Source organism: Phascolarctos cinereus, unplaced genomic scaffold, assembly GCF_003287225.1.
Source record: "Phascolarctos cinereus isolate Bilbo 61053 unplaced genomic scaffold, phaCin_HiC Scaffold_1;HRSCAF=81, whole genome shotgun sequence".
NCBI lineage: Eukaryota > Metazoa > Chordata > Mammalia > Diprotodontia > Phascolarctidae > Phascolarctos > Phascolarctos cinereus.
The window spans coordinates 258,265,657-258,278,026 of record NW_027555514.1 but is presented as its reverse complement, the minus strand read 5'-3'; the positions used below and the strand labels follow the sequence as shown (position 1 = coordinate 258,278,026).

The following is a 12,370-nucleotide window of genomic DNA, read 5'->3' as shown; positions in this document are numbered from 1 at the left end:
TCGGTGTGCCTGTCTTTCCAATACTTTCCAACGCCGATGCCTCTCGTCGTCTTTTCATCCTTGCCAGTTTATTGGCAAGTTTTCATTCGCTTTTTTCTTATTAGTGATTTGAAGCAGTGCTGATAGATTGTGGAACTAAACAGGGGTGTATGCATCATAAACATATGCTCCCACATTTACTTCTTAACATATGGCCCTTGGAAGTGCTAACATTTGTTTTACTTGAAAATGCTTTTGTTAATGATTTCACATCTTTTCTTTTTCAGATTACACATCTCTTATGATTAATGTGGAGAAAAGAAACTAGCCATGGGCCAAAGTTCAAGAGACCTCCATGGAAAATGTTGCTGCTGATGCTACTTTACAGATTCACATGATGAGTGTCTATTTTGAGGATGATTTTCATATTTAAACGATTTTCATCTTGGAAGTATATCAAGTAAAGAAATTTGTTCCTTTTGGAAACAATTTCCTCATAATAAACATTACACTTGTAATGGGCGATATGGCCAACAACTCTGTGTATAGTGGTATGAAAAACTCTCCGAAGGAGGCTAATCATGAGGGAGATTTTGGAATTACACTTGCTGAACTGCGGGCTCTCATGGAGCTCAGGTCCACAGATGCATTACGTAAGATACAAGAATGCTATGGAGATGTCTATGGAATTTGTGCAAAGTTGAAAACGTCTCCCAATGAAGGTAATTTTTATTTTGACTTCTTTTGATTAGTCTTTTCTACAGAGGGAATATTTTGTCTTTGGTTCATTAAATTTAAAATGTTTTTTCCCCCATGTATTAGAAGGATTGTGGTTCTGTAAAAATTTTAGTGACTAAAAAGATGTTTGTGTAACCCATGGGATAATGTAACCATTCACCAAGATTAGGATCACTTGATTATTGTTTTAATATATCTTAAATCCTTTTTTTTTTGGTGTATTCCATATACATAAGATTATTCCCACACATTATTTATTATATTTTGTTGTCATTTTCCATGTGTTTTTAATGTAGCTAGGTACAATGGAGAGAGTGCTAGACCTGTACTCAGGAAAACCTGAGTTCAAATCTAGCCCCAGAAACTTTCTAGGTATATGACCTTGGGCAAGTCACTTAACTTCCATTTGCCACAATTTTCCTCATTTGTAAAATGGGGGTAATAATAGCACCTACCTGCCAGGGTTCTTGTGAGGATCAAGTGAGATTTTGCAGACTTTTTAAAGCAGCTACAATTATTATTGTTGTTATTATTGTTGGCTTAGACTTTTTTTTATTAATGCCTCTTGTTAATTTACGTTTGTTCTTAATTTCAAAACTATTTAATGACTTTGTTTTTTGGCTAGCTACCAGTCGTCAAGGCAGCGGATGGTTCCTAAAGGTTTCTTTAGAAATCAACCACACGCCCCCTTAGGTTTCATTTTATTTGATGCCTGAAAATATCAAATAGTGTTAATGTGGTCAGCAGCTGGATAAGTTACTTTTAGCCATGGGGATTAGACTAAGCTTAACCTAGGCTTTGAGACTAAAACCCGGCCATTTCTGAAGGAAATTAAATGGGGTGTATGACAGTGACTTAACTTACAGCCCTCGCAGCTGTTTCTGTAGGTTTGTAAAAGCATTTCAGGTCTTCAATAGCCACATATCCTTGAATCCTCTATATGTGCATAGGGCATCTCTTGATTTTATAATGCTTTAGTATTAATTTAGTATTTCATAATGGGAGGGCTAAGAAAAAGGTAAATCATTACTGTAATAGTCTTTGAAATGGTTTCAGAAGTAAGGTCCTCTCTGGCTATTATAAAATGTTTGGGTCCAAAAGTATAGAATCAGAATTTAGGGTATTTGAAAATAGCAAAATTATCACATCAAAGTAGGAGAAATAATAATTTTTAATTAACAATATCAGTCATGAAAAATGGATACTTGTTAATCATAACTTACTGTAATAGAGAATATGAGACTGTTTTAATAAAAACCACTGGAACAATGATAGTTCACAATTTTTAAAGTTTACAAAGTAATTTCCTTACAAAAACCTGATATGCTATGGCTTTGGGAAATATAGTATGTGTATTTACAAATGAAGATTTATTAGTTTCTTCACCAGTTTTATAGAAATTAACCTCCAAAGCAGTATTTGCACTCAATTTACTTGCTAGGTATCACTACGTATCACTTTTACTAATAGTAAATTACTAATAGCAAAATTTTAGAATAAATTGTTGTGAAGTTAATTCAGCCAATATGTTTATTAAAAGCTTACTTTAGGAAAAGCATGGTTGGATAAATCACACAGGAAGACCTTTGACAGACTTCTCTGGGTACACTATAGAATTGTTGCTTATAGTTATTTTATTGAGCATTGTTTTATATGGAAGAATTATTTTTTCCAAAATTATATCAAAATCACCCATTATTTGTCGTTGTATCAGGAATATTTCTCAGTCCTTAGTATTTCTTCTACTTTGATTTCATTGTTTCCTGTCTCTTTGACAATGATTCTTTCTCACATATGTCATCAGTCTGCACCAGGGGTGGGAAGCCTGTGGTCTCAAGGCCACATGTGGCCCTTTGACTGAATCCAAACTTCACAGAACAAATCGCCAAACTAAAAGGATTTGTTCTGTCAAACTTGGACTCAGTCAAAAGGTTGCTCCCCCTATCATCTATTTATAATTATGTTCAGTCCTTCCTTATCCTTGATATGTTGAATTATTCTATAAAAGAAAAAGCCTTCTTTTAGATTTCTGTCTCACCTACCTAATCTCATCTCACCCCTCTCCTTCATGACCAAATGAAATGGAAAAAGTTGTCTCTACCTACCCCCTCCTTTCCTCATCCCTTTGTAACCTACCATCTATCTGCATCATTCTTCTTGAAGCTTCTCTGAGGCCCCCAGGTCTCATAGCCCAGTACAATGAGTTTTTAAATGTCTTCTTTCTTTCGGCTTCCTAGGACCATCAGAATCATCCAACCCAACCTTTTCATTCTACAAATGAAGGAGCTGAGTTGCAGGAGCATTAAGTGACTTGTGCAAGTTCATGTAACTAAGATATTACAGAGCTAGAGATCATACTCATACTCCATGTCCAGTGTCATGGCTCAGTGGAAATCATGCTTTAAATGAATGATCCTAGAATATCCTGCTTTTCTCAGAGCTCACCAGTGCTCATCTTACAATTAGCACAGCCTTTTGGGAAGAGCATTAGATTCTGTGTCAGAATATCTGGGTTTCAGTCCTGAATGACTTCAGTGCTACACCTGTGATCCTGTGAACTCTAAGTCGAGGTTTTGGGGGGCAGGGTTAATAAGCCTTCATCCTTATTGAGCTTTTTAGTATTTGAAAAAGACCTACAGCTTCTCAGATATTCTTTCTCCGCTCTTTACTCTTATATACCATGCTGCCTAGTTTCTTTTCCTACCTCTAAAACTGGGTATTTTTTGAGTTTACACTACTTTTCTTCTTAATTCCTTAAGGTCTAAATTCCCTCAAAAGTTCTTTTCTCATTTTCTCTTTGTATATTCTTTTCCTTGGCAGCCTCCTTCACTTCCATGGCTTCAGATTAATCTTTTAGTACAAATGACTGAAAGATCTCTCTCTTCCAAGAGTTTAGTCAGTACTTACCCATACTGTCTCTTGTACCCAACTAAAAATATCTCAACTTGGATGTTTCATTAGCAGCTCAAACTCACCATGCCCCTGAGTAAGCTTATTTCTTTCCCCACATCTCCTCTGTGTTTTCGATAGCCTTATTTATGTATTAACCACTATTCACCCTTAAGTGAATGGGAGAAGAGGCAGAGATGAGCTCAAGGGTATGAACATGGAAGAGAAGAGTGAATGGTAGTACTGGATACAATTTTCCGTCTTTATAACCGTAACATCTTCTTTGCCTCTTTCCCTTTGTCTCTCCCATTCAGCTAATTCAACAAGCATTTATCAAGCAGTGACTCCCACAGTTTGGTACCAGGAGTACATGGCCTTCTCTAGTAGCTTATGTTCTACAGAGGGAAAACCTATATGTATATCAGATGATACAAAATACATACAATTAAAAATCCATAGTAATCCCAGGGATCTGGGAGAGAGCAGTTTTGGGGAATCAAGATAGACCTTAGTTAAAAGCTGAAAATGGAATGAAATGGAGTTTTAAGTGAAGTAAAGGACTGGATAAAGTAGAGAAGTAAAAAGAGCATTCCAGTCATAGGGGAGAGCCTTCCCTTGAGCGGAGATGAGTTCACGGATCTGTGAGTCCAGTTTGATTGGAGTATAGAATGTGTGAAAACAGTCTAGAAAGAAAAGGTGGAGCAAGGTTGTAAAGGGCTTTAAATGCCAAACCAAGGAATCTGTCTATCCATCCATCTCTCTCTTTTTGTCCTATAGGCAGTAGGGAACCGCTCTGTTTTTTCGAGCAGGACAGTAATACGGCCAGACCTACACTTTATGAATATCAGTTTGGCAGTTTGGTCCATAGGAGAGGTGATAAGGGTCTGAACTAGGGTAATAGCTATGTGAGTAAAGACACAGAAGGGTACAGGTGGAATAGTTATAAAAGAAGTAGAGCTGAAAATATTTGGCAGTATATGGGATGAGGATAACTCCAAGGTCCTGAAACCAAGAGATAGAAAGATGATGAGGCCCTCAACCAGAGTTCTTTGGATATGTGTTGAGTTTGAGATGCTTGTGAAGCAGCCAGGTAGAGATATATAGAAGGCAGTTTTCAATGGAGAAGTGGAGCTTGGCAGAGAAGTAAGATGCCACCTCTTAATGAGAGGCTTTGCCCCGTCCCCATCCCCATCTTTGAGTTACAATGAAACTCTTTTGTGTATATTGCTTTTTACAACTTGTCTAGCCTGATAGAATCTTGGAAGCTGAGAAAAACTAATATTTATTAAGCACTTAATAGGTGCTAGACACTAAAACCTGGAGATCTCACAAAAGTGAGAAGGCCCTTACCCACATGAAACTTCTAGTCCAAATAATAGGGCAAGCTCAGCTTAGCAGCTGGCTCACATACCCTTCCTGCTCCAGGTTTCCTAATCCTCTCCCTTTTGAGATTTTCTTCTGTTTATGCTTCATATGTCTTGTCTGTACATAGTCATTTGGATGTTTCTTCCCCCATTTGAATGGGAGCTGCTTGTGAGCAGGAACCCTGGTTTTGCCTTTCTTTATCTCCCAAGTGCTTAGCACGGTGCCTTGAACATAGTAGACATTTAATAAATTATTGTGGACTAACTGAGTTTAACCGTTTAGCTGTTCACATTGCCCTGTGCAATGACAAAAGTGGGACTAGGCCTTGAAAACATCAGGGAATGCTCAGTAATGAGGGGAACCAGATTTTGTCTCTGTCATGAGAGATGGCACAAATGGCGCCTTTTGTATTCAAAGTTACACTGCTTGACTGATCTACACAGTATCTACACTGTGATATCCTACATTAAATTAGTACTCTGTTGCTTTTTAGTCTAAGGATTATTATGCCAACTGGATTGTTGTAAGTGGCATCTTTTTAAAGTTAAAGTTGTAAGCTCTTAGCCTTTTCCCAAAGCTTCTCAGTAACAACAAGGTCTTATTTTTAAGAAGACTACATGAATTTGCAGCTGCAGACCCCAGTTCAGCTGTATTTCCCCTTACAATTGGCCACCTGTGTCCATCAGTGATTTATTATTAATGGGATTTATAAGTGTTCTACTGCTTAAACATTCCTATTTCTAACATCCTTTTTTGTTTTTATAGGTTGATTTTTCAGTAGGATTTTTCTTTTATTTGTAAAATTTCTAGAGATATCTATGAAGGTATCTAGGAATTTTGCACCTCATTTACTTCCTAAATTTAATAAAAATAAAAATCAGTACAACTCTTCTATTAGATTAATTAACTGGCTTATCAATTTAATCCTCTTACTTTCAAAACTACTATCACATTTCTTTATTCAGAGAGGAGTTTTTCCATTTTTGTCCCAAAATCGTTTTCTAGAATAATTTTGATTGTCAAGCAAGCATTTGGAATTTTCATCTGGTTTGTTACTATACATTATTTATATACATATACACTCATACACATACATATATGTATGTGTGTATGTATAGTTACACTAGAATTTCATCAAAGATTAAAGCATACTACTCATTTTAAAAATCTACCTATTTAAATAACTGACTTGTTTCTCTGTGAATCCTGAGATTCAATCTCTTCTGGTGTAAATAGGGCCCAAATGGCTCTACTATAAATCACTTGCTCCATTTCTTCCTTTTTGTCCTCAAGAAAAGCACCTTTATGTTAAACTGAAAATAATTTTTCTTTCTTTATCCAGTACCCTTTTAAAGCAGGTCTACTTGGTTGTGTTACTGTAACAGAAAGTGGTATTGGCTTTCTTAAAGGGCTACTTGGTCTTTTGATTACTAGCAATGCTTGACTTAGTGTTCTCTTCCCTTTCAGTTTCTGCAATTTAAAATTTAAAATAAAAATTATCAGAAGCACCAATTTTGTCATCATGATAGGGCATCAATTATCTTTAAGAATAGAATCCAAAATAAATAGTTTTTGCTTGCTTCCAAAGGTAATGGCCACCTTAGGTCATTAATGAATAGAGTTTAAGCGTTAATGTTCATAGTTACCCTTGTTGAGGTAGAGTTCAAATCTGTTCCTGTTGATTTGCTGTAGTTCATAGAATTTTAATGTCTGAAAAATCCTGACCTTGTTTATGTATGCATCATTTTCTGTTGTGAAATGTTCTTTTGTAAAGAATCTGAAACATGTTGTCTTATACGTTATCTTAGCAATTACTGTTGTCATTAGACATATAAATAACTCTCCATCCCACCCCCACAGGAAGCTGTGTTATCACCCAAAGACTCTGCACAAGTTCAGCCTGACTTTCAAATAACTGATGTAAAATAAATAGCAAGGGAGATGTTGTTTCTCCATAATAAGCTATACAAGAAAACAGAGGGATGTGGTCAGGAACATGCCACCAGCCGGTTGTAGATCCAGGAAGACTTAGCCAAAGAGCAAGGGGATCTCAAAGTATGGGAAGACACTCAGCAGTGTACAAAGAAAATGAGATTTAAGATGGCAGTTAGCTTGGTTCAAAGCACTTGAGCTCTGATTAGCTAAACGATAAGCCTTCAACTGCCGCTTTGGTTTAGAATTTGGTGAGAACATTTCTTGGAAGACTTTGGCTTGAAAGAATTTGACCCTTCTTCTGCTTGTATTCCTCAGTATTGGTATGAATGTCTCTCAGTATATCCTCCTGTAGCTATATTGACAGAATATGGATGCGCTGTCTGTATTTTAGGCTCAGGCCAGTCTTAGTACAAAAAAAAAATTTAATAAAATAATAATAATAATAATAATAAAGTCAAGAATTTCCATCTCCCCATATTCCTCATTTTGCTTTTGCTTTTTTATTGTGAATAGCAACCCTATGGTCTGCTAACAAAATAGAAGACTTGAATTTTTTTAATGAACACTCACAAGGTTCAGTGTGCAACATGAAATTTTAAAAGCCCTTTAACCACAAACTGGAAAGAGAGCGGATATAGCTTTTCATTCAGCTATACTCAGAAATATATATATTTATGTCTGAAAGGGACTTTGGAAATCATCTAGTTATATGTCGATTTTACTTCAGATCTGATTTTCAGTAGCCCAATGCTAAATCAAATGGCATTATTTTTGACTATATGCTTTGATTGGAGCAAGACATATTCCTAAAATATTAGAACTTTTGAAAAACCCTTTGTGAATCTATTTACCTAGAGTAAGATTTTGAAATAGCACATGCTTTTTTCTTTTGAATTGAAGCATAGTGTTTAGAGGTCATGACTGTAGTTATTTGTTTAACAACTATTGTTTGGTTTGGTTTGGGTCCCGTCCCCCCCCCAGTTTGAAGGTGATACAAAGAAAGAAACTACCCTTCCTGCCGAAAAAGAGAGCTTAAAAGCTCCTGGGGGAAATAAAGACACAAGAATGGGCGTGTGTAACATACTGTGAGATGAGTGAGAAATCGCTTGTAGCTTTTGTGGAGGGTACTTCTGCTGGAGCTTAAAGAATCTCCAGGGTCCGAGAAGGGGGAAGTGTGAGCAGTGGAAGCCTGCATCCTGTTTGGAGAATGGTGCGGAAGTGTGGGTGTGGTGCCTGGTGAGGAGCAGTGTGAGAAGACTGGAGCTGGTGGTATGAAGAGGCTTGGGAAAAACTGTTGGGTAAAGGTACTTTTTACTCAGTTGTTAGAAGCATACTCAGAAGTTTACATTATCCAAAGACTTTCCTGCTTAGTAGAAACTCTAAAAGTCATATGGTCCAACATGCACATAAATACAAATTCTACAGCATCCTTACCTGGGTCTCACTAGTCTTGCTGTTTCTCCCTTCCCGTGCTCTTCATTCCAGTACTCACCAGCCACACTGGGACAGGCCTTCATACCCTCCAGGTACCTCCCTGCGTCTTGTCCTAAAGTGCAGCTCTGGTCTGATCATATCACCCCTCCTAAACTCCTGTGGCTCCCTATCACCTTTAGTATTGACTATAAAATCCTTGGTTGGACAATTAAAACCCTTCAGTACACAGCCACTTGTTACACTTCACTCCCTCCTAGGCTACCCTGGCATACTTGGGGTCCTTGCACAGGATTCCACCTCCTGACTTCACTGGTTGTTCTCCCTGTACAGAATGCTTTTCTCTTTTTACCGGACTTCCTTCAGGACTGCCACATCCACTTTCTGCCTGAGACCCCCTTGCCATGTTCTGACCCTCCTCCACAACCCACCCTGATGCCTTCCCTCTGGCATTAGCTTACATTGACTCTGTATGTATATTATATATACACATTTGTGGCGTTTTGTGGACATGAGGGGCTGATGTTGCTGTTCTTTATGTCCCCATGTGCACAGTGCCTGGTAAAGCCATAAAAATGTTTAATAAATGCTGACTGACTGACCCTTATTGGCATATTCTGGATTTTAATCAAAGGTCACAGTCATGTTCATCACGTTCACTGACTTGTTTGAGAATCCCATTCTCCTCTGTCGGGGAGGGGGGAAGGCTGAGAGGGTAGTCAGAACAGCTGGCCCTCCCCAGTCATCTCTGCCTCTCCTAGTTGCCTCTCCTAGTTGGCCTTGAAATTCTAAGGACCAGTGGTGGCTCAAGAGTCCCCATCTGCCAGGCCTTTCAGGAAGACATGAGTTCAAATGCCTCACTTTGGAGCAAGCCATTTAACCTCTCCTCACCTCAGTTTCCCCATCTTTAAAGTGGAGATATTACCTACCTCACAGGGTTATTGTGGGAAAGTCAGATAAGTTAACATACGACGTGCTTCACAGACCCTTAAAGCTCTCTGTAAATGCTAACTATCAGAAATCATGGACCCTGACCATCATTATAGCTTAGGATTTTTAATCAGAGAAGGCATAGGGCATAGCCCAACAAGAACTCATGATGTTGGAAGAGCAGGTTTCAGAATTAAGAGAAAAACTTTTTTAGTTGATACTGGTTTCCCCAGGTTTCCCAGAAATTGTTCCTTTTTTTTTTACAGTACATTTCATGTATTCATAATTTATTCAGCCATCCCCCGACAGATAGACACACCCTCTTAGTTTTTCATTTTTGCTGCTACAAAAAGAGTTTCTGTAAATATTTTTGTGAAGATAGAGCCTTTTCTTCTTTCCTTGATCTCTTTGGGATATACACTGTCAGTCAATTAACATTTATTAAGCACCCAGTATATGCCAGGCATTGTGCTTAGCATTGGTGGTACAAAGAAAGGCAAACAACAGTGCCTGCCCTCCAGGAGCTCACAGTCTCATGGGGGAGACCACAAATATGTACAGACATTAACCCATACATAGGATAAATAGGAAGTAATTACGAGAAAGGTAGATCTAGAATTCAGAACGGTTGGGAAAGGCTTCTTGTAGAAGATAGAACTTTAGTTGGGACTTAAAGGAAGCCTGGTGAACCAGTAGTGGGAGCTTTCCAAGCACTGGGCGGCTGGGGGCAGGGAGCAGTTAGAGAAAATGCCTGGAGCTGAGAGATGGAGTGTCTTGTTTGTGGAATAACCAGCAGGCCAGTGTCACGGGATTGAAGATGTGCCCAGAAATAAGGTGTTAAGAAGACTGGAAAGGTAGGAGGCTTCTAGGTTTTGAAGAGCTTTGAATGGCCAAACAGTATGTTGTATTTGATCTTGGAGACAAGAGGGAGCCACTGGAGTTGAGTAAAGAGGTGGCAATCACTTTGGAGGCTGAATGGAGGAATGACTGCAGTGGGTAGATGCTTGAGGCAGGCACAGCTGCCTGCCCCACTCCCACCCCACCCCACCCCACCCAAAAAGCAGGCTGTTGCAGTTACCAAGGCGTGAGGTAATAAAGGTCTGCACTAGAGTGGTGGTAGTGTCAGAGGAGAGAAGAGGGCATATTGGAGTGAGTGATGTTGTGAAATCAGCAGACCTTAGCAACAGATGGGATGAAAGACAGTGAGGAGTCCAGGATGGCTTCTAGGTTGTAAGCCTGAAGGACTGAGAGCATGGTGTTGCCCTCTACAGTAATAGGGAAGATAGGAAATGGGGAAGGATTGAGGGAAAGATAATGAATTCTGTTTTGGACAAGTTAAGTTTAAAGTATCTGTCTACTGGATATCCAGTTCAAGATGTCTGAAAGGCAGTTGGAGATGTGAGATTAGAGGTCAGCTGAGAGTTTCGAGTAGAATAGACAGATTTGAGAATCATGGGAGCTGATGAGATCACCTAATATTTGTTATCAATCAGTCAAAGGCTATGCAGAGTTTTCTGACTCCAGGAGTAAAAGTTGATGTAGAAATTCACACCAACAGTTCATTAGTTTACCCACTTCCCTGAAGCCTTTCCAAAAATATTCATTTTCCCTTAAAATTTTTTTTTTTGCCACTGTGTTGTAAGGTGGAACCTCACCAATTGCTTTAATTAGCATTCCTGTAATTATTAGTGATTTGCATATTTTTTCCCACATTGTTTTTTAGCTTGGATTTCTTTTCCTAAACAGCATGTATTCTTTGATCAGTTACTCCAGTTGGGGAATGATTCTTGTTCTAATAAATATGAATCAGTGGTTTGTTTTTTTCAGATTCTTATATATGCATGTGTGCATACATACGTATCTTAGAAATGAAATCTTTATCAAAGAGGTTTACTACAAAGTTTCCCCCCCTAATTTTCTTCTTTCCTTCTAATTTAAACTGCATTGGTTTTGTGTAACCTTTTAAATTTTATATAATTAGAATTGTCTACTTTATCTTCTGAGATCCACTCTACCCATTATTTGGCATGAACTCTTGTAGTGGCAAAAGTTATTTTTTTTATTGCCCCCTCTATGTGTATTTTGTATTCTTTTGTGTTTAATTTATGTATCCATTTGGAATTTATTTTGTTGTGAGATTTTGATCTATATCTAATTTATGTTAAACTGCTTTCCAGTTTTCCCAGCAATTGTCAAATGATAATAAAAGTACTAATTGCTAGCATGGTATATAGTTGCAAAGCATTTTACATAGGTTACCTCATTTGATCCTCATAAAAACACTACGAGGTAGGTGCTGTTATTTTCCCCATTTTACAGAGGAAATGGAGACCAAGAGAGCTCACTAAGAGTGACTTGCCCAGGATCACACAGCTAGTAAGGGTCTAAGGAAGCATTTTCACTTGGGTATTCTGGACTTTGTATTCTGTCCACTATGTAGCTGCCTCTGAATAGGTGTTTACCCCCAGTAGGGTTATCTTTGGGTTTATTAAAAATTATGCTACTGTTTTTTCTTTTAGCTTTTTAATAGTGTGTATCAATTCAGCTGATCTATTTGTTTTTTGACTAGTGTCAAATAGTTTTGTAATATTGTTTGAGATCTGGTTCCCCTAGATCTCTTTCTTTCCTACCTTTCCCCCCCTATATTCCTTGATATTCTTAATCTTTTGTTCCTATAGTTGAATCTTGTTATTTTTGCTAGCCCTCTAACATAATCCTTTGGCAATTAGATTGGTATGGCATAAATAAGTTAATTTAGTTAGAATTGTCTTTGTCACATTGGCATAGCCTAGCAGTTACTATTTCTCCCATTGCTTAATTCTGTTTTTATACTCTGAGCTCCTTGGTGTATCTTAGTAGATAGGACCTCTCCCCCCTCCAAAAATAACTTATCTATTTTATGCATTCTGTAGTTATTTTGAATGGAATTTCTCTTTTTTTCTTCTTGCTGGGTTTCAGTCCTTCATTTTATAGATAGCCAACCACCTACCTAACAGTGAGCACCATTTTTTATGTTTTGTACATATTACCAGTAGTCAGTTTTGTAGTCTTAATTCTATTAATGCAAACATTAGTATTGCTAATCACTTGTTCACGCAGTATT

At 37.9% G+C, this 12,370-nt stretch overlaps 1 protein-coding gene across 1 annotated transcript in view; it reads left to right on the top strand.

The window, feature by feature from the left end:
* Window positions 1-245: 245 nt before the first annotated feature.
* The window catches only part of ATP2B1 (ATPase plasma membrane Ca2+ transporting 1), a 67,162-nt gene continuing 55,037 nt past the window's right edge, over window positions 246-12,370 (top strand). Inside the window, 1 exon segment of the mRNA XM_020993513.2 lies at window positions 246-701. Within this exon segment, the coding sequence (XP_020849172.1) occupies window positions 497-701 (205 nt within the window). The 5' untranslated portion in view covers window positions 246-496.